The 23,465-nt window shown below is 36.4% G+C and overlaps 1 protein-coding gene across 6 annotated transcripts in view; it reads left to right on the forward strand.

Moving 5' to 3' along the window:
* The window catches only part of LOC114241396 (tyrosine-protein phosphatase Lar), a 437,676-nt gene that overhangs the window by 403,608 nt on the left and 10,603 nt on the right, over positions 1-23,465 (forward strand). For 2 of the 6 annotated variants that reach the window (XM_089731076.1, XM_089731080.1), the window contains 11 exons: positions 6,675-6,800; positions 7,580-7,729; positions 9,284-9,417; positions 11,301-11,451; positions 14,374-14,397; positions 18,062-18,162; positions 19,492-19,554; positions 19,961-20,090; positions 20,678-20,828; positions 21,478-21,614; positions 22,737-23,039. In XM_089731076.1, the coding sequence (XP_089587202.1) occupies positions 6,675-6,800; positions 7,580-7,729; positions 9,284-9,417; positions 11,301-11,451; positions 14,374-14,397; positions 18,062-18,162; positions 19,492-19,554; positions 19,961-20,090; positions 20,678-20,828; positions 21,478-21,614; positions 22,737-23,039 (1,470 nt within the window). The remainder of the gene's footprint in view (positions 1-6,674; positions 6,801-7,579; positions 7,730-9,283; positions 9,418-11,300; positions 11,452-14,373; positions 14,398-18,061; positions 18,163-19,491; positions 19,555-19,960; positions 20,091-20,677; positions 20,829-21,477; positions 21,615-22,736; positions 23,040-23,465) is intronic. The other 4 variants (XM_089731077.1, XM_089731082.1, XM_089731078.1 and 1 more) reach the window with 3 other exon arrangements.

Here is a 23,465-nt window from a genome sequence, read left to right on the forward strand (position 1 = left end):
AAAATCATGTTCAAAGATTCCGTTACATACTAACATACATAGGTACGTCTGAAGCTAATAAAAGCATATTAAAAATATACATTGATAGTGATGACATATGTCAGTGAAACGTGGTCACTCACAATGGAGCAATCAAAAGATATATGCTCGGAGTTTCGCTGCAAGAATGAGTCGGTAATGAGGAGATTCACATCAAATTCGCATTTGAAAGCCTTTGGACAAGATGGACCAACGGCATGTTGAAGATCGTGGAAATCCACTGGATGCTGGCAGCGCAGAACTGGTCATGATGTCGAACCTTGAGCAAGGCTATGTCTAAGCAGTATACGTCTTTAGGCTGAAAATAATATCATAATATAATATAATATAATATAGTAATATAATAATAATCACTGCAGTAAAAGAAACATATAATCTCGATGTACTTAATAAAATCAGTTTGACAACCAGTTCATTTAACTCATTCGTAAATAAAAAAAATGTGAGCCGTCACGGGATGCCTGGCAGATGTGAAACATGGACATTATTTTGTAAAAGTAATATGCAGAAAAGAACAGATTGTGATAGGAACTAAATATGTCATAATGATAAAATAAAATATTACGAAAAAATAATTTGTTTTCAAGTAAAACACAGGTTATGTGTACTGTAGTAAACAACACTGTATACACTATGGAGTATACACTTTAGATATCCGAGCTCAGTGTAGCGAGAGAGATGGCTTAACGCCGGATCGAGTGGGAGAGAATCGCACAGTCGATTGCGCATGGCGACGCGTCGCCACACCGTACACACTACTGCATATAGACTGTATATATATACCATCATATAGCATGCCGGTTTTACGTGCGGCTATAGATGTTTCACATCAATAATCCAAACATAACTCATCTGCATACCGAAAATTTTCACACTTAATATGTCGCACAATTTGTTGTTTGATTCATGCGTATTACGTACACTTTCTAAATGTAAGGTATTTTTTATTTTTATTTCGTCATCGCCCTTGGACCTACGTCATTGTCACATCGTATAGTCGCCGCTGTCAATATACCCACAGGTTTTATCTTTATTGAAAAAGAAAAATAAATAAAGTACTAGTCAAAAAAATAATATTATTTAAACATACGACAATTTACTTTACCGGTACGTAAATTTGAGCGTAGAACAAAACTATTTCAAAGGCCGATATCACTAATTCATAATATATAAACAAAGTTAAACAAACGATCTAAAATAGAAAAATAATCGTTGTAACGTGCCAGTTTTAATAACATCTAGCTTTTAATTAAAAGCTTTGGATATCCCCCGCGTGTTCAGACAGAAAGAAACAAGGTGCGCCGCTCCGAAAGTTACTCTTTTCAGTCTGAGAAGTCGCCGTGGCCTAAAGGATAAGACGCGCGTGTGCTTAGTGCGAGTTTTTTAACGTTCTCGATAGCGTAAAAGTTAACTGAAATTTGTATGGAGTTGGATCGTTCGCTTACGTTTGCCGCTAGAGGCGCTGTTTCGCTAAACTTTTACTTTTAGTTTTACGCTATCGAGAACGCTAAAAAACTCTCACTAAGCACACTGACTGGTACATTCAAATCGAGCAATGCGACTGTGCCGGTTTTAGAATCTCGCAGGCGTCCTATTCCATCATCTTGAAAATAATTGGCGAACACGTATACCGGACGTTTGAAACTTTAGGCTACTATAACTTACTACATACTGTAACTTACTTTTAAGTCGTCGTGGCCTAAAGGATAAGACGTCCGGTGCATTCGTATGTAGCGATGCACCGGTGTTCGAATCCCGCAGGCGGGAACCAATTTTTCTAATGAAATACGTACTCAACAAATGTTCACGATTGACTTCCACGGTGAAGGAATAACATCGTGTAATAAAAACCAAACCCGCAAAATTATAATTTGCGTAATCACTGGTGGTAGGACATCTTGGGAGTCCGCACGGGTAGGTACCACCACCCCGCCTATTTCCGCCGTGAAGCAGTAATGCGTTTCGGTTCGAAGGGTGGGGTAGCCGCTGTAACTATACTGAGACCTTAGAACGTATATCTCGAGGTGGGTGGCGCATTTACGTTGTAGATGTCTATGGGCTTCAGTAACCACTTAACACCAGGTGGGCTGTGAGCTCGTACATCCATCTAAGCAATAAATAATAAAAAAATACATTCAAATGAATCATTTAAATGAATATAAACTGTTGTTTTCCTAAGTAAAATAATGTGAGTTGAAAATCGACGAATCTTCCCTTTCTGTCCGTACACAGCCCACGTCCATTCGAGCGGAGAACTCCTTGTTTTTGCGACCACCAATCCCACGTCACTCAATGTTTTTTTTATATTTTAGTTTCGTTTGCTTTGCCGTATGGTTCGTTCCGTTTATTATTGTTTCCCGCTGCTTACTCATAAATCTCCGTCTACCTGAAGCTTTTGAGGGGCGATATTAAGCTTCTATATCAAGTTGAGGTTTGAAAACACTTTCGATGTTCTCGACTTATTAAGCGAGAGCAACTCGTGACAAGCGCTAAAAGTTGGCCAAGTTATTGCTTACTGCTGATTGCGGCGGTCACAGCCGTATAACAGCCGGATTTGTGGCTAACTTGACAATATGTTGTGTTACATATCGACGCTTGAAAGGCAAACGTGACTAAGCGACAATAACTGCTTTGTACATCAATGATAGGCAATAACCATATTCGATGCACAAAAAAAATATATTTCTAGGTCTATTAAAATCATTTCAATCCTACAATTACTAGCTAGATTCGTTAAAATATTTTTTTTTTCAGGTATTTCAACTTTAAATTAGTCTACTGTAAAGTTCACGCATTGTCGCTTAGTCACGTTTGCCTTTCAAGCGTCGATATATATAGTTCTCATAGGTATTTTCTGTTATTTAATGCCTCCTGTCACTTTATTGAAGTGAAACTTCTTTAGGCGCGTTGAGAGTAAAATTTAATTCGCGACAGATTATAATTATTTACGGCTAGAGAGAAAAGATACAATTTACGAAGAGCGAGAGTGAGAAAATAGAGAAAGCATCTCGCGAATCACCAAGTAATAAATTAATTAATTACACCAAAAAAAATATGAAGAAAACCACAATAGTACGTACATACACCGCAAAAGAAGTTTCACTTCTATCACGTGGACCATTGGTCGTTGGTGGAAGTTGACCGCGCACCAATTTTCATTGGCTTTATAGATAGACGAGCATAATTGGGCCCACCATATACAACAATGTCGACTTTCTTGTCCTTAAAAAGAAAATTGTCTGACAAACAAAGTCGATAAACAAAGAAAACGGTCATTAACTGGTTTTCTTTATCTATTTGCCTATCTCCATAAAAATATGGTATAGTGAAAATAATTAATATTATTTTTTAATGCACGAAATATTATAATGTATAGATACTGGCAGGGTGTATTGTGAGTCTAAATACCTATGTACCGGTATCCAGCCAATATCTACCACGAAGCAATCGCGCCGTCTATTTTGAACGGGAGAACAGTCGTTATTGAATACCGTTAAAACTTCAACTTCAAGCTGCTATTTTTAATTTATGTTAAAAGTAATTAGACGGACTCATCTATCAAGAACTCTATAATTATCTTTCATATCTTTTTTAACAGGCAAATGTTCCACATTCAAATATCTCAAGCTAGGTTTTGGATACGAGACGAGAACCAAAATCTCAAATAGGAAATTTATTTCACGAAAAATTTAACTAGGCTTTTTGGTACAGTAAACAAGGATGCGAACTATAATTTGCGTAATTACTGGTGGTAGGACATCTTATAAGTCGGCACGGGTAAGTACCACCACCCTGCCTATTTCTGCCGTGAACCAGTAATGCGTTTCGGTTTGAAGGGTGGGGCAGTCGTTGTACCGTAAAACTGAGACCTCAAAACTTATGTCCCGAGGTGGGTGACAGAATTTACGTTGTAGATGTCTATGGGCTCCGGTTACCACTTAACCGGTTACCACTGTGGGCCGTGAGATCGTCCGACCAACTAAGCTATAAAAATAAAAATCTATTAGGCCGGCGATAAAAATAACAATGGTATTCCTCAAATACATGATCTTCATTCTATACTGCAGTGGCTCCTTAAGTTTCGCTCCCATCATCAATTTTTCTGGCACAAAATTACAAACTTCCATTAACGAACATCTAATTAATAATACCATTATTAATTATGTAATTGAAATAGGTGGGCTGCTCGAACAAAAACACTTAAACGCCTTTATTTTGACGGAAAGAAAGCAAAAAGCATAATTCTACGTCCGCCAACTAATTTTAATTAATCGTAAAAATAAATTAGCTTAGGCTTCCCACGTTGGAAACGTTTTGAGTGAAAGAATAATAATTTCCGTGGCTGCCCCGACGTGGCTGTGGATCTTTGTGGTCTTTGGTAAAAGAAATAGCGGATATTCAAACATCAATACTTAATATAAATAGTTACTGGTGGTAGGGTAGGTACTAACGCCATGCCTATTTCAAGCGCAAAGCAGTAATGTGTTTCGATTTGAAGGGTGGGGCAGCCGTACTGTAAAACTGAGACTTACTCGTGCCTCAAGGCGAGGGGCGGCATTTAAGTTGTTGATGTCTATGGGCTCCGATAAATAATTAATATCGCGTGGACCGCGAGCTCGCCATCACATTTAAGCAATAAAATAAAAAATCTGTCAAAAACTGTATTATATCAGTAAGTTATCAGTAACTCTAAGCTACATACTGAACCATGTATCTTGCCATATTTGGAATCAACCTTTTTTTGAATCACTATCGCCTTTTTATAAATATGTATTCAATCTTTATTGTAGACATAGATACAAAAGCACAGTTTAAATGGTATATACAAAAGACAACGTTAGCCAGAAATGAGTTTTCTTCCAAAAAGTTAGCTTACTACGACAAGATTTTAAATCTAGATTTAAAGTCTAGAGGTAGAGAAAGAAAACAAACATACACGAATTCGTGTAAAAGAGATTTTGGCAAAAAATTATCCGATCTTATTTTTTTCTCAATATTGAAGTTGTATATTAGTGAAAGAATTGATTCGTAAAATTGGTAGGGCACCCTTTAAAAATGTCATCAACAAAAGTTTTTCGAACGTGCGGCAACATTACATTAAGAAAGTTCCTGTATTTCTTGTCACGTGTAATTTTATACCTTATACCATACTTAGAGCAATGTCAGTGAAGGATGACCAACGCACATCGCCCCAAAGCCTCTGATCCCGACAGCTGTCTCTGGCCTCACCTTAATTAAACCAAGTCACTGTCGCAGGAATACACTAAAACTAAAGATATTTCGTGTACATTGTGTTCCGCCAAAGGTTTTCTTATGTACTTTTGACGGAAATTATAGGATAAAGTTTGCTATGAAAAAGTCGTGCGTTAGGGCAGTTTGAGGCAGACTTTGACAAACTAGGCTCAACACTCATCTAGTCCTTAAGATTTGAGTATAAAGTTTCTTTTTTCAATCAAAATAAGAGTTGAAAGGTTTAAAAAAAATTGAATTTTGAAATAACAAACATAATAAGAAAAGTAAGTATAAGATAATAAAAGTAAGAAATCTCAATTGCATTGGTAGTATTCGTATGGAGCTCTTGCAATAAGCTCTACTATCAATAAATTTCAAACTACTTAATTAAACTCAAATTAGAATATTTTCCTAACTACATTTTATGTGAATATTGTTAAAGAGTAGATTTTGGATCATTTTACTCTCTGAAAACATGAATATCTGTATCTGTCCAAAAAACTACACCTATGCTACCTGTATGTGTGCGTAAATTATTTGAAAGATTTAATAAAATCAACAAAACAAAACAATAGGCCAAAAAACAATCGAAATATGTAGTTTCTAACCTAGTCATTAAGTGACCCAAAGTAAATCCTACCTCTATGGACGGAGCATCGTTTTCATTAATGGAACCCTTTGTTAGCCGTCAAATGTAAACAATGCAAAACAAAAGTAATTAAAGCAATGAATTCGTTGAATATCAAACCTGGGCCTTACCTTAATGTACGCGCAGGCTAGGGTTACAAGGTGGAAACGTTTCTTCCATTTTGGAAGTTTTAAATTGATGTTGATGTAAATTTAATTTGATGCTACCATCAATTATCGTGTCCTAATTATTACTTAAATAAAATTAATCACAAAACATCATATATTGTATTCTTAAGACCTGACAAACTTCGATCCGTGAACATGTCAAATCAAAAATAATCGCAAAAAGAGGTTGAGTGGGGGCTGGTTTTGTTTTTCATATTTACTTATGAAAATCACATTTACATTTACATACTTAATATTAAGTTATAACAACTGTACCACCTTACAAACTAAAGTGCAACAGCTGTCTGTCCAATGAAATCCAATGACGCAATTGCATTGAAGCAGAATCATACAAAAACTTATAGTGTGTACACTAATCGTGTTTTTATTTTTTGGATCGAAGAGTAATCGCCGACGTATATCCGGATTGGTGTGGTATGCTTCCTATCAAAAACCATGGGCGATAGTAACGAAACATCCCAATTATTACTGACCCGTTAACACATTTGCTACCGCCTGTTGCCTATAAAAAACAAAGGCTAGTTGAAAACCCGTCTGCATCAACAGTTAATTGTGATTTTGTTAATGAAATGTATATTTGTCAACAGTACGAAGAGTCGCACCCCAGTTTTCGATACCACCCCCTCCCCGCTCAGAAGTGATGCTCGGTGGAAACCTGACTTTGAAATGCGTTGCTTTCGGAGCACCGATGCCTACTGTTAAATGGAGGAAAGGTAAGTGTTGGAACTTCCTTTTCCTTATTCCTTTCTCAATCCCCTATCCACGCCATCTGTTGACACTACAAGAAAACATACGCATATAAAAAATGGCGCGAAGAGTGTAAAAAAAAAAACTATAACATGGTGCCGGTGCAAAAACAATAAAATTGTGATTTGTTGATCAATCAGCACATATAACTCTCGCCAGTGAGAAAATAGAATAATGCACCAACGAGCTACAGAGTAAGTCCTAAAACTTATAAATTTCCCAGTCCCAAACATATCTAAATTCAAAACGGTAAGCAGCACCATTTATATGTTGAATCGTAATCTGTCGTATCAAAATAGATGATCCTGAGTACATATTATATGCAATGAGCGTTTTTCACTCGATTGATTTGAAACATAGTACGTAAAGATATACGTATTGATCTGCACTTTTTGTCTGCAGATTTTTTAGTATCATTAAACTCCAGTAGCACATCAGTATTTCCGATAGAAGAGTGAATGTCATACGTCACAACTAGTGGCAAAGTTAAACTATGAAAGTCACAACTAGTGGCAAAGTTAAACTATGAAAGTCACAACTAGTGGCAAAGTTAAACTATGAAATTAATTAACAAACAGTTTAAAAAAAGTATCTCAAAGCAGTAATAACACAGAAACATATTTTTATCAATATATGCAGTTTAATATTTACGACAAGTAAATTTTTCATCTTACTTATAAAAATATACTTTTTAATTATCAACCTATCGATTTTATAAATTGACTTTGCGTGTTCCCCCGCACAGGATTAACGAAATGGTTGACCCCGGAGGATAATCCTCCTCTAGGGCTGAACAACCTTGAATTAAGAGATATCAGAGAATCTGCCAACTACACTTGCGAAGCAGCCAGCGTGCTTGGAGTCATTGAAGCCACAGCCGAAGTCAAAGTTCAATGTAAGTTATGCAACCATTATTCAATTAATTCGATCAATTTTATTATTACAAATACTGAATTTCACCGAATAGTGATTCGTCATAATAGTATATTAAATGGAAATACATACAATTCTTTCGTTTTCTCAATATACATAACTTATTGTCTTTGAAGCGTAACTTTATAAAATATAGGAACCCGTCCCTCCCAAATTAAATCTCGTTATTAATTGGGGACCGTTACATTGCTCATCTCTTTTTTCGTACCTACGAGATCTCGACAAATGTACCTCAATTTACCGGGTAATTGATTATTTCATGAAATCATTAACCCCATACCGAGTTGTAAGTGTTCGCTAATTAATCCGAACTGTTTGAGTAGCTCCCGACGCGAAGCGAGCAGACGACTGACTGAATCAAATTACACTCATAATTTCTTGGGATAACTGTTGCAAATTTATGGTAATAACTTCGCCGCGATGGAAAGGGGGGATTTACGAAAATCAATTTGATAAATTGCGGCAAGTCGAGAGACATCCATTATGAATTAGTGTTATAATTCATAATTGAAAGGGTTGGAAAGTTGCGCCCGGCCTCCTGAGACAAACGAATGTCTGTTTGATTAATGATTCATTATGATGGTTGCGTAGTTCGAGAATTGTCTTCTTGATTTCTTGGGAAGGTTAAAATATCGATGTCCGTTCCGTAATTTCCCATTTGTAATTCTGTGCTTCTGATTAAATACATTGGTAGTCGTGGCAATTTGGCTTCACCTTGAACTGCCCAAGATTTGGTCGGCCTCAATGAATAAATGACCCGGCAAGTTTAATGGCGGTCGCGTCGAAAATCTTCTTCGAATTTATTTATTCCTTGATTGAGGTTAAGTGGCTTTTCGTCGAGGAAGAAATGCTTCGTGATTTTTATCGTGACTTTAACTTAAAAAGAGTTAGGTAACGAAAGAGATATTTATGAACCTTTTTTTTCATTTTAAGCAATTTAAAAATGTTTTCTCTTTAAGAATATAATGTCTAAATTTAGCTTGACAGTGTTACAACTTGTTTTTTTTTTATTCATAGAACTTTCAATAATCGTGGTTCTGGTTGAGACCTGTCCATTATTATATTTGGTACCACAGGTTAAAAAAAATAAGAAAAGTTGTAATGTCGTTTACGGAAAGAAAAGAATAATACAGTTGTATTTTAAAATAACATTTTTCACTAACCAACCAAAGGGAAATACAATTATCGAAAGAAAATTAATGTACATGGATAGTGAATAGTCCGTTAATTCTTTTGTCATCTATTTTACCTATATATACATATGAGAGCGGTCAATTTGTTTCTTGTCGTCTTGTTCGTGTCCGTCTTTTAGGAAGTCAAAAAAGTAGTAGTCACGTACACCCTCGTTCCATTTCTCTCTTCATTTTTGAATTCTTGTCAAGTGTCTGTCTTAGTCTACTCTGTGTCTAGTCGTTGTAGGTCTTATGTCCCGTCAAAGAGGTTGCACGCCACGACAGATAGCTTAAAGAACCTGAACACTGTATGTATTTGGATTGTAATCACTTTGTATTTTCAGCATTACCTGGAGCCCCCACTGAAGTTAGACCTTCCGAAGTTACAGCGACCGCAGTTCGCCTGTCATGGACATATAACGGCCCAGAAGAACCTCAGTACTATGTCATACAGTACAAACCTAAAAACGCTCATCAGGTAAGAAGACTGAATAAATTAATGCTTCGATGATTCTATAATAGGAGCGGACTCCATGAAAGTGAAATTAATTTTGGGATAGCTTTATTTATCTATTCAAACAAGTCGTCTTAGTTCACCGGAAACATTACTTTCCGATTTGCTATTCCGAATTAATACAAGCATTACTCGTTAAAATAGATTACAAATGGTCCGTATACAAATGCATTTATTTGGGTTATATCTATTCTACATTACGCTATTTCGCTTTGTCTCTCGCCTTCCAAAAACATAATCGTATATTGTTTGACGTGTGACAAGATCTTACTTTTGGAGATCGTTCTAGATCTTCTCTAGATCATTTCGCCACTGTCAAAAATCAATCAGCTGTAAGGTTGATTGGTTTTATTATACCTGTTACGTGACAATCATTTTAGATAAATTATAATAAAAATGGCAATCAAACAACTATACTAAACAAAGACTTTCAACTTGTGGAGTTCACTGGTTACTCTATTTATTACGCCAGAGCTTCATGTTAGAAATGAATAATTCAAAAACCTAACTACTCAATTATCCCCAAAAAGTTAATACGAAAGAAATATATAATTTTATTGTGGGTTTAAAATATAAGATTCGATTAAAACATAAATGATTCCTTCTAAAACATTCAGAATTAATCTAAGCAATCCAAGTCCCGGGAGTCCTAGCGATTTGTGAAACGAGACAGAGACGGGCTTCAAATAATCCAACTCATTTATTTTATTTCATTTTGTAAAATAAACTTACGGAGTTACTTCTTAAAGAAGCTTCTTCTGTCTAATTAGTGTAGTCAATAGTGCTGTTGGGGTTATCATAGAATCCTATTTCTTTTGTGTTATTTAGTTTAATAACTGTATTTTTTAAATGTGCAAACAATGAAGAGTTATTTTTATATTAAGATGCTATTCAGTTAGGCGTATATCTGGTTCGTTCGGAGATATTATAAGTATCTGTATTATTTTATAACATTTTTGCAAAGGTTCCTTATTTGAAAAAAAACAAAGTTTTGTCATCATTAAATCAACTCATCATTAAATGGTAATCTGAACTTATAGAAAATATAATATTACTGCCGCAGTCCATCTTGAGGTATAAGGCTTCAATTAGAATCTTTCAGTACAGAACGCGGTGTATGCTTCGCGACAGAAATCATAGTGTGCGTAATTACTGGTGGTAGGACCACACGTGCGTCTTCGCGGGTAGGTACCACCACCCTGCCTATTTCTGCCGTGAAGCAATAATGCGTTTCGGTTTGAAGGGCAGGGCAGCCGTTGTACTGTTAAAAGTGAAATCTTACAACTCATGTCTCAAGATGGGCATTTACGTTGTAGATGTCTATGGGCTCCGTGGTTATAAGTAGGATAGTTAGGTAGAATACGTGTACGTACGTATTGGGTTTACGTCCAAATTTGCTAGAAAGAAGATAATTAAAGAGAGGATTTCATTAAATTTAAGGCAATGTTAATAAGAAAATGTGAAATTAACAACAAACGCTTATGTCCTCCGAACAATAGCCGTAAAGACCCATCACTAATGGAGGATCCTATGATATTTCTTTTTTTTTTTATTGCTTAGATTGGTGGACGAGCTCACAGCCCACCTGGTGTTAAGTGGTTACTGGAGCCCATAGACATCTACAACGTAAATGCGCCACCCACCTTGAGATATAAGTTCTAAGATTTCAGTATAGTTACAACGCCTGCCCTACCCTTCAGACCGAAACGGATTACTGCTTCACGGCAGAAATAGGCAGGGCGGTGGTATCTACCCGCGCGGACTCACAAGAAGTCCTACCACCAGTAAAGTACCGAATCTATTGTGCTGGTTATTTTGAACTGAACATTTTTGTATTTTCATTGCAGGCCTTCAGCGAGATATCTGGAGTGATAACGCAATACTACTCCGTTACGAATCTATCACCGTACACTGAATACGAGATGTACGTCATTGCGGTCAACAACATCGGCAGGGGACCTCCGTCTTCACCGGCGGTCATCAGTACCGGAGAAACAGGTATGGCGAATAATTCAATGTCGATTGTTCTGCTGTGAACTTAAGGACGCTTTTCGATTGCTATCAACCACAACCATGGTACACGAAATGCGAAAGAACACGCATCGAGGTTTAAATTTTTGAAAATCTTCATGATCGTATAGGGCTCATAGTAAGCAATCTTTTTATTGACTTTGTTATTACCAACGATCATAATTTGACGTAAACGAATATAAAAGACAAACCCAAATGCTGTTTCAATGACTGAATGCATTGTACTGTCAATAAAATACCAACATTGACCTTTTACTGTGAAGGTTCTAGAAGGCAAAATAAAACAAACTTAACTTCATTATTAAAACAATAAATAAAATAATTTGAAGGAGTTTTTAATACCCATTACAATTAATCAACTGGTTACGTACAAGTTTCTTTCGGTCAAAATAGATTCAATCTCAGTTTATTTTATACAGTAGCAGTAGCGTACTGTTGATTGTGGGAATAGCCAGAAACAGAACGTCATTCTATCTTAAAACATCTTCCAAAGCCCTTGTTCCAAAATAAATATATTCATATTGGTATAGCGTCCAGGAAATACCGTCACGGATTCAATTTAATTTAATTAAAACCCTGAATAATTGCCTTTCGTTTATTTGAACGCAAATGACAATAATGAAGCTGATTCATTGGGTAATATTGAGCAAAGTTCAGTCTACAAAGGTGAAATTTTAAAACGATAGAGCTACGTTAATTCTTTTGAGAGATCGAAGAACTGTCATAGTTTTAAAATTATTTTTAACCTTGTAAAGAACAGAGCATGAAGATTGTTCACACGAAATATCTTTAAGCGCTGTCTAATTATAAAATAAAGAAAACATTTTTATTGCCTAGATCTGTATGAAGAACTAAATCATTGCACCAGTTGTAAGAAACATTGTAAGAAGAGATAAAACTTTATAACAATATGATACCTGAGAAATACATACTTAATTAAAAAACCCAACCAAATTTTCTGTGAATTATTACGAATTAAATTATAAGATTTATTATTTTATTATTTAAAAGGTTTAAATTAATGAATTATAATTGGTACGATGAAAACTATGAAAAACAATATCACCTAAGGCACAGATCTGTTCGCTTAGTGCGAGTTTTTAACGTTCCCGAATGTGTAAAAGTTAAATTAAATTTGTATGGATTTTGAACGTTTGCCTACGTTTGCTGCTAGGGGCGCTTTTCCAACTGCATACAAATTTGAGTTACTTTTACGCTATCGACAATGTTAAAACAACTCACACACTAAGCGCACCGATATACAATGTACATACATATGTACGTATTCGCTGCTTAACGTTCAGGTTAAGGGAGTGGAAAACTTGTTCCGAACTCCAATTAAACTGCTTTTTAAGTTAAAATTCGTTTCGGAATTGAATGTGATAGATCATTAACAATATTTTCGTTAAAAAAATTATTTGAGGAATTAGAATCGAAGCCCTAAAATTTGATTAATTCAAAATTATGTTTACAAACCTTTGGCTACACTTAAATTTGTAAAGTAAGTTGACTTATATTTTCTATTAAAACTGTATTCACTTAGAAAACCGTAATAAAAATAGCTTTTATTAAAAAAAAAGGTTTTTTTATAAGTTATATACAGAGGAACAGTCTATTTGAAATGCCAATAAAACCTTACGCCGCCATACGAACACGTTAACCACCGATTTTACATCAACTCAATTCCGGAACAGTAAAATCCACATGAAGTATCAACAATAAAAACATATCCGCTCCGCATACATACACGAACATCGCTTTATTTTCGTTTCATTTCTCTTTACCGCTTCCGATTATCTATTAATTTCTGGATGGGTTCGTTTCTGAGTTTTTAAGGTTCGTTTTTTTTTTTACGATTTTTCATGACTGCTCTTTGTCGCGATTGTCGACGTTCGCGGACGATACGTGTAAGTTTCGTTGTGTGTCTCTTGTTTTACTGTTTTTATTTTGTTTGCACAGGTTTTTTTTGTTCCTTTGTAGAACTCGGTTCGGGTGTAGACGGTTTTCTGCTTAACGATGCTAATTGTTGGAATGTCTTCAATTGAATCTAAATAGGTTGTAGACAGATGCGGAAATTAGGTACTAACCAAACTTAAATGAAAAAGATAATCCATTAAATCGCATCAATAAGGACTTTTTGATAACGTAAAATTTCGTGAACCAGTCAATTCAACGCGAGGAGAGTTCGTGACACAAATAGACATTACTTGTATAAATACATTTTATCTATTTTTTCATTACCTGATAACCTGTCGTCTCAATAGCTGATTAACTAAAACAACTGACAAAGAGTAGGGAAAAGGTACTGTGAGCTCGTCACCAATCAAAGAAAAAAAAAATTGACTTCGCCAGTTTAGATATAGATTTCACATAGCACATGATACTCGTAATACAAAATGATTAACATTCGGATGATCACGGTCTTGAAGACACGGTGGGCGTATATAAATCTTAGCCCGTATATACCGGTATCCGAAATAAACACACTAAAATGTCATGAAGCGAGAACGTGCTTACACTTCTTTTAAATTCGAATTATGCTAGTACTTATTACCAATTCTGCTTCGTTATCAGTCCGTTCGTTCGTAAAGTAATAGGCATAAAGTCCAAAATAAAAACACGTGCCGAAATAATAATAAAAACAGTTGCAATTCGATTTCGTGTAGGTACTAGGGCAAATTATAAACCGTCTATATTACGTATACTGAGGTAGCTAATAGATTTAGTGTGTCTTTTGTTTTATTTCATCATGCACCATTTCGTTCTAGCCGTGTTATAGGATAATAATAAATGTGGATACTTTTAATGAGTCTAATGAGTACTTTATGATCGTTAAAATATTTAATTAAAAATAATAATTAAATGTACGTTTTTTTTTACTATTTACAGTGGATTCTGTATATGGAGGCGCCAGTGAGTATACTTAAGTATAATTATAGATTTTTATTACCATTATTACACTTTAGAAGGTAAAACCATTTATTATAAACATTACTTTTCATTACTGCACATGGCTGGGTGATCCTACCAGGTGGCTTATGAAATCGGTCTCCCATCTGTGACAGCTAAAAAGCTATCACAATTATTCAAATTTTAAACTAAAGTACAAAGTTTCTAGTTTAACTTGACGTTTTTCCATGAGTGTACATATAATTGCACACAATAAGTAAAGGGCAATAGTATGGTTGTTTGCCCTAATCACGTCATTACGGATCCTCCCGATCCATTAACGGTCACTGTCCTCGCCGAATCCGTCGCTTGCAACGAAGGGCTCGACGGGTAAATTGACCCATAGATACAGCCCACTGAGTTTCTCGCCGGATATTCTCAGTGGGTCGCGTTTCCGATCCGGTGGTAGATTCTGCGAAGCGCTGCTCTTGCTAGTGCCAGTGTTAGCAACACTCCGGTTTGAGCCCCGCGAGCTCACCTACTAGTTAAGGTTACGCTGAAATAGGCTTTCAAGGCTATCAGCATAGGTAGGGGGGAAAAATATGGTTGTTTTGTTTTAAATATTTTTACAGAGAAATCCAATAGTAATAAATGCAACAATCAATATCTTAGGATGTTTCCAGTTGACTGAGATATCTGCGGGACAGAATGGCACAAAACGCGTTATGTTTATTGTAATATACGACTATTTGACTCTGCGTGAGGAAGAACATTATTAAATATTATTATAATATACAGTGAAGGAAGATTGTTTGTTCATTCTCTGTGCACCGTTAATCCAGTTGCCTTGAAACATCATATAGCTACGTTCACAAATGTAAAATGTGTATAATATGCCGTGTGTATAATTTTAACAGAGGAAAAGTTCATTGACTTATCATAAAAGTAACTTTCGAATTTGAACAATCGTACGGTCGTTTTTCTTCTCGAAATTTCGACGAGTATGATACGCAAGAGAAAGGAAGAAATTGAGATACACACACAACAGAATAATTGGTTCGCTGCGGTATCCCGGCACGCATACATTCCGCTCTTGCGTAATGTCAAAGCTATCGCGTCTAATTTCCCGCGAAATGTAATATTATTAAATTCAGCTTCTAAGCCGTGTCTCGGATTACCGACGTGTCACAAGAAGCTTGCTGAAAAATTACATGTTGATGAAAATGAGAATTTGCTAACGTGACAGGTTTATGTTGAAAGGAAGCAGTATAAATACGATTACGTTATTACTTTTAGGCCTATGATGTACAAAGTAGTCTTGAGATCGTAAAATAGAAAGAATTTAGGTGAATATCTGATAGGTTGTTGTTGTTTATGAAATATTTCATCAGCGCTAATTACCTAATTTATAAGCGATGAAAACGTTTTTTATGGAAATAATATTTAATGTCCTGATTCACAAGGTATCTCATCGCAGAGAATCAGTCATTCAGTTCCTCTGAGGATCCGTTAGTAAATTCCTATGAGAAGTTTGACAAACTGATAAACAGACTTTCACGTTCATAGCATCTTCTCATTGCCTACTTCTTTTCCTGCCCCCCCCCTTACTACACATCGACCCAAGGGCTACGCAAAGCCGCCCTCGCACTAAACATGTCCTATTTTTTTTTCTTCTTTTTCCCTTCCTAAGCTGGTAACCTCTCGGATCCTCCTGATCCTCTCACGTTGCTACCTCAAGCACCAGTCACCGCTCTCATCGACTCATAGTATAGGTTAGGTCGAATAGGTAGATTCAGCGAAGTTCCGTTCTTAATTACTAAGGCTAGTGTTAGTAATCTCTCTGAGGTTGAGCCCCGTGAACTCACCTACCAGTCCGCGCGCAGTTGTAGTAGCTTCTTCGGTTACCAACGAGTAGGGAGAGGGAAAAAATGCCTACAATAACAACTAGATTTTTGCAAGATTTTTATTAATTAAATTAGATTTGTGACGACATTAATACCACGTTCAATCTTCATGACGATTATAATATAAATTTAAATTCGTGTGTACCCAAAAAAAATTTGAACCACTTCAATTTTCTAAACCGTCGGTCAGAAACTAAAAGTCTCACTGATACATTATTAATTTTCTCGAACAAAAAAGAAACTTCAATATCGTTAGGTTGCCAATAAAGAAAGGGGAAGTTCGAAAGGCCGGCGACCCGTGATTTTTCACGAGATTATAATATTTTAATATCGCATCGCACCCTAAAACTTATTGTTTCGCCTTTCCTTTTGTTTTTCGGAACGAAGCGAAGGGATTTTTCATTGAGCAACGCCCTTTATAGCTGTAGATCTTGTTAGCATTAGCCATTGTACAACCGACTGCAAACTTGTCCCGTTTGTATATATATAATTTTTTTTTTTTTTTTTCTATCGCAACGTAATTGAGATGAGCCGACTTGCTTCTTAATTTGACACTGCGGTTTCGTAACATTACTTCGGTAATGGTTCCTTAAATGAATTCCGTGAGGGGTAAACCTTAAGCTGAGTTTTCACGAGTTTCGTTATTATATACAGTTTTATTCAGTCTCGGGTTTATTACGACAACGACGATTTGAATAAAGTCTGTCCTTTTAAATTTCTGTTCTGTTTGTAAAGAATTTTAGGATTTGTAAACCTTGGTAGGAGAGTGTTATGGGTACAATTGGAGTTTGTGATAGGACTGAGCTTATTGAAGAATCCGGATAAGATTGTGCCTGAATCAAATAGTCAATGTTTTTAATTTTTGTCTGTGTTAGTTTGTTATTATATTTGTTTAAATTCTGTTTACTGCGAGCTTTTTAATGAAATATTTAAAGTTGTTTGTTGAATGTAACGGTAGATATCTAAGCCACCATTTTGAGGACGAGACTTATTTGAGTAGCCGATTTAAAAATGTAAAAAAACTACCCACGAATCTGTTAAAAAAAATTAATTCGTTCTTCTGCTGCGTTGATATTAGTCAAGAATTTCGCTTTTAAAAGCTTTTATGATGCGACTTATAAAACTGGCACTTGTGTTATTTTGGTGCGAAAGCGAATATTTAGGCGGACGAAACTGCGGAATATACTTTGTATTTTTATACAACTATTAACGTTAGGCTTCCTCGTGATTTAATATCTTTCATAGGTTTTGCTCCCTTAATCTTTATTGGTTTAGCGTGGAGCTTCGTCGGTCTTATTACATTTTCTATGTTAAAGGAAAAATATATGATTGAAATATAATATCATATCGTTTCTTTTAGATACCATGCGTGATTTGTGATATCCAAATAAATAAAAAACTCGTAAATAATTATAAGCGAAATTATTTTTTTAGTTATAGGAAACAATTAATAGTGTTTAAGAAAAGATAAACATTTGCTTTAATAAAGTTTAATTACCGCGATCTAAGCCAACTATCATTTTATAGTCAACGTCTATAGCAAAACTGAAACTAGATTATAACATATTTCTTTTAGGCTCAGGTTTATTTCGTTAATTTTATTATTTACCGTCGAAATTGAACAGCAAACTGTTTTGAATAGAGTGCACGTTAATCGCCTGATTCAACCTTTTCTTCTTCTTCTTCAAACCGTGTCCACCCAATGCTGATTGTAGGTCTCTATATATTTTTATTGACAATTGAACCTTATTCGTTTCTAAATAAAGCATACATTTCGTTCAAAGAGCCCGGTTCAGCGCCGAAGAATGTTCAAGTCCGTCCACTCAGCTCCAGCACGATGGTGATACAATGGGAAGAACCGGAGACGCCTAACGGTCAAGTCACCGTAAGTTTCTCTACATTTTGATTTCCAATTGAAATGACGCCAGCGTATCCATGACGTCACTGAATAATTTTATTTTTTATTTTTTTATTGCTTAGATGGGTGGACTAGCTCACAGCCCACCTGGTGTTAAGTGGTAACTGGAGCCCATAGACATCTACAACGTAAATGCGCCACCCACCTTAAGATATAAGTTCGAAGGTCTCAAGTATAGTTACAACGGCTGCCCCACCCTTCAAACCTAAACGCATTACTGCTTCACGGCAGAAAGAGGCGGGGTGGTGGTACCTACCCTCGCGGACTCACAAGTGGTCCTACCACCAGTAATTTCGCAAATTATAATTTTGCGGGTTTGATTTTTATACACGATGTTATTCCTTCACCGTGGAAGTCAATCGTGAACAATTGTTGAATACGTATTTCATTAGAAAAATTGGTACCCGCTTAAGATTCGAACACCGGTGCATGGCTCAACACGTATGCACCGGACATCTTATCCTTTAGGCCACGACGACTTCAAAATATTTGATATTAGTTAACTTATTTAGATTGGAAGATCTTGAAAGATCTACGTAGATATAAAATACACGAATATTACTGGCGGTGGGGCGTATTGTGAGCCTACACGGGTAGGTACCACCATCCTGCTTAGTTCTGCCGTGAAGCAGTAATGTGTTTCGATGTGGATTTCATTCGACGCCGACGCACGACGGGTGTCGGTATTTCCGTTGTTGATGTCGATGGGCTCCATTAACTACTCACACCAGGCGGGCCGTAAGCTCATCTGCCCATCGAAGCAATAAATAAAAATAGTTTAACGCGAAAATTACTTTTGACACTTTTGTGAAGTCATCATAAAAGCCTATTCAGAAGCCAGTTACAGAATTAGGTATTTATGTGATTAAAAGTACTTTTACTCTTTAATCTCGGACGTATTATTTAAGCTCAGTTTTTTTTGTGAGTTTCATCTGGAATACTACTCGTGGGTGTCATTAATGTGTATAAGGGATTGCTGGAGACTAGACAGTAGCGTTCTCTAAGTGTCATACCAGTCGCATTGCAAACAGCATTAACTGGTGATAGGGCTTAAACTTGCACGAGAGGGTTCCACAAACCTGCCCATTTCTGGCTACGTCTTTAGGCTTGCTGGGTGAGACATGACTGAAGGTGGGTGGTGGAATTCGTGGTGATGTCTATGGACCCCAGTAGCCTCTTGACATTAGACTGGCCGTCCTTGGTCCATATACACAGCAGAGACAAAAATATATATAAATTATAAGTTAAAAAAAAAATTAGCCTTCAATTAAAACAAATGATGAAATTATTTAACAGGGCTACAAGATATTTTACACTACGGATCCATCGCAGCCCTTACAGTCTTGGCACTCTCATATGGTAAGTAACTTACTAATCTCTTTTTGCAAAAGTAATGCTAAGATAAGTACATATCTATGTAATCTATGTAATCGTGTATAATCTTATTACCCCATATAAAAGAGACAAACAGAAGAATAAAACGTAGTAGATGAAAATATAGATTCCATTAATCTAACAAAATCTAACCTATTTAGACATTTACCAAAATATTCGTTAATAGTCACAACAACAAAAATAGTCAGTACTCGGTTAGATTTGCGTTCGAATTCAGTATTTCTGTTATAGATATTTGATATTCTGAATGAAGAATCCAAAAGGTATATTTACCGAACGAATTATTTTTGTTCAAAGTATACAATAGCATTAACAAAACCCTTCAAAGAGTAATAGGACTAGATTCTATTCAGTGCCATATTGAATACAGATGGACAACAGTCACTTGACAACGATAAGCGAGCTAACCCCACACACGGTGTACACGATAAGAGTGCAAGCGTATACATCCGTTGGACCCGGTCCGATATCTGCTCCAGTTCAAGTGAAAACCCAACAAGGTAAGCGAAAACACACTGAAAGAATCTTCATTGCACTAAAAGTTAAAGGTACTGAATACAAATCCTCGGGAGATGTGATGATAATCATAACACTTCTCCTTTGAGCCATAACTTTCCTATTAATCCATGTTGAAAGATGAGGTCGAAGAACCAATTGCACAACAACCGCTCTGCACGTCAAGCACAAAAAACTACCGAATTGGTAATATAAACAAATCGAGTCCTCGATACGAAAACGGATCATTACATTAAATGGTAGTACTTGATAGCCAGCCCTTGAGATTTACGTTACCGTATATCAAAACAATCTTCGTACTGCTGAAATTAATTCTTTTTACGGACGGTAAGGGCGCTGGTTAAATCCTATACATTTTTCTCAATAGCGATACGAACACTTTTTCGATAATCATTCGTGTTCGCCCCTCTGCTCTGCTCCTTCGAATCGGAACGCTAGTTTCAGTCTTAAAAAGTATTTATGCCAGATTAGTTACTAATCCGGCACGGTTGTGAACATATTTTTGATTGGATCCTTCATTTAAAATCAATAATCTAAAAAGTTTTTTATTGTTTTTTTTTTTCGCATCAAGGAGTACCGTCGCAGCCATCGAACCTCGTTGCCACGGAAGCTGGTGAAACATCCGTGACTCTGTCGTGGAAACGACCAACTCACGCCGGCGACAATATCGTCTCTTACGAACTCTATTGGAACGATACCTACGCTAAGGAGCATCATAAAAAGTAAATATCCACACATTTGAACTTCGATCAACAATTTGTTGATCGAAGCATTTCAATAAGATATCTTTGAGACCTCTCCTTATTATAGACGCAATTTCAAATATTCATAATATCACATTTACAAATGGTACATATAAAATTTATATTACAATGTTACTGAGAGTATTTTGGATAAAACTAAACGATAAATAAATACTACTACTTACAAGTCTCAATTTTTTTAAATAGATTTGAGTTTGTAAAGCACTTTAATGATAATATGACCTTAGAAAAAAATTGTACTTTAACTTAATTGTAATTTACAAAATATTTTGAATTATCACGATTATTCTTTGATTTGCCTATCTGGAATCCTATCCTATCTGCCTATTGGAAACCAATTGCAAATTACTATTGGAAATATGTAAATAATATCTAAACATAAATATATATGTACGTCCGGTTTTAGTGAGTTCGTATCCTCTGAAGCCGCAATACATAATGTGACGTAACTGTATATGCCTTCAGCATACGTGATTGCAAGCGGTCAATGTAGTCTTTAGGCATCGGCAATTCCAAAAGCACAGACTGCTGTCGCTAACGTATGCTTGGTATTTTTCCTAGATTTTTGTATATAAAGAAATGACCGTAATTATCATTTTCAAACCAGACGCATCCCTATAACGGAGACATACACCCTGAACGGTCTGTATCCGAATACGTTGTACTACATCTGGCTAGCGGCGAGGTCTCAGCGAGGGGAAGGCGCCACCACACCCGCCATAGCCGTCAGAACCAAACAGTATGGTACGTGGCAACAAAGTGTGGTAATGAAGGAGTGTACGTGTCTTGTGCGAGTTGTGTAGACAGCGCTATCGAGAACGATCCATGGAATAGAAACATAAATTACCAATCGCGAATTGGGATTGAAATTAATAATGAACTCACCGTACAATCAAAAATTCACTCGAATAACAATTACGAAATTAAACAATAATCAGAAAGTACTCGTCGAACGAATTGGCTTCTTGAACCCTTTTACCGTAACGAAATATTCAAGGAACAATTTGTAAGGAATGCTTTTAAGTAATCTAACTTTACGTTTCGCATCGAAGTTCAAATTTTCGTATATTTCTTATCATTTAGTCGGACAGATTTGTGTATTTATAAAGAGGGGATCATTCTCGGGTAAGCGCTTTGAAAAGATGTGAGAGTGATTGAATTATGTTGTGAGTATTCCAGGTAACTCCAATGTAATATTTCACATAAGAGCACCTGCCCGGCACGCTGCCAGTAATTCAAGCACCAGCACCAGTTTTATATCACAATAAGTGTTTCGTATTCGTTAACTTATCGAACGGGCAAAGTATTCGCAAACGTCATCCCTTGACATTTCCGTCAATACGACTTGCGCGTACAGTGCCTCAGTAGGAGCTTCATGTTGTATGTAGGTCAGTTTAAAAAGGGTCACCCTTAAAAGTTTTTTTTTAACTTAACATATAGTGCTAACGACACGAAGTGCTAACTACGGTCGTATCCTTTGATCTAGGGTTCGATTACTTCCAGATAGATATAGAAAGTAATCTTCGTGTTATTAGCAAAGAAAATAATAGTATTCTTCGGCAGGAAAAAGCGTGACGGATGAGAAATAAAGGATGTATGGGCGAGCGGATTCTACACGACACTTTTATTCATAGAAATATCAATGTGCATGCTCGATTGTTTACCTTGACGACTCGCTCGTTTTCTGATTATGTTTGAGCACCATTTATTTTTTCGATCGCATTCAGTGATTGCATCGGAGCCAGAATAGGAGTTCGCGTAACCGACGTGACGACCGTCGCGAGTTTGAGTTTCAGGTGACGGGTCGCGGATGGTATTCTCCCGAGGGGGGGCGCGTTTCATGTAGTCATTGATGAGCTTGTTTAGTTCCCGGGGCGCCGCCGATGAACGTGACCGCGGTGCCGATCTCGCCGACCGCCGTGCGCGTGTCATGGCAGCCGCCGCCCGCCGAGCGCGCCAACGGGAGAATCGCGTACTACAAGCTACTATGCGTCGAGTCCGGCAGGGGAGATTCGGAGGCTTCCATCTTGAAACTCAAACAGAACCAAACGTCTGTCGTTTTGGATGAATTGAGACGTTGGACGGAATATCGCATCTGGGTGCTGGCGGGTACCAGCGTGGGCGACGGACCCGCCTCCTACCCGGTCACTGTACGCACGCATGAAGACGGTACGTGTCTACTAACTCATTCGTTGATCTAACATCTCATTCGTTAACCATCACGTTCAATTTCATGTTTGTCTCCGTTATAAATAAAACCAATTTCTGACGAATCAGGCCCACGCAGTCCATCCTAAACAATAATTATAAGTATAGTAGACTACATATAAAATTTTATACAAGAAACACCACTATGTTTCTTCATATTTATAATAAAACAAGCTACGTGTTCCTGAACTTAAAATAAGAAATCATAAAATTGAACGTCAAAAAGCCAAAATCGTGATAAATTGATCAATCATTTAATTATATTTTACATTAACAAAGTTCTTTGGCTACGCTATATCAGAGGAGTTATAACAAGTTCATAACTTTAAATTTACTCCGAATTAGCTATGAATTATTAAAATAAATTTCCTCTTTATAACTTTATTA

The sequence above is a fragment of the Bombyx mandarina genome, chromosome 11 (assembly GCF_030267445.1).
Source record: "Bombyx mandarina strain Sakado chromosome 11, ASM3026744v2".
NCBI classification, from domain to species: domain Eukaryota; kingdom Metazoa; phylum Arthropoda; class Insecta; order Lepidoptera; family Bombycidae; genus Bombyx; species Bombyx mandarina.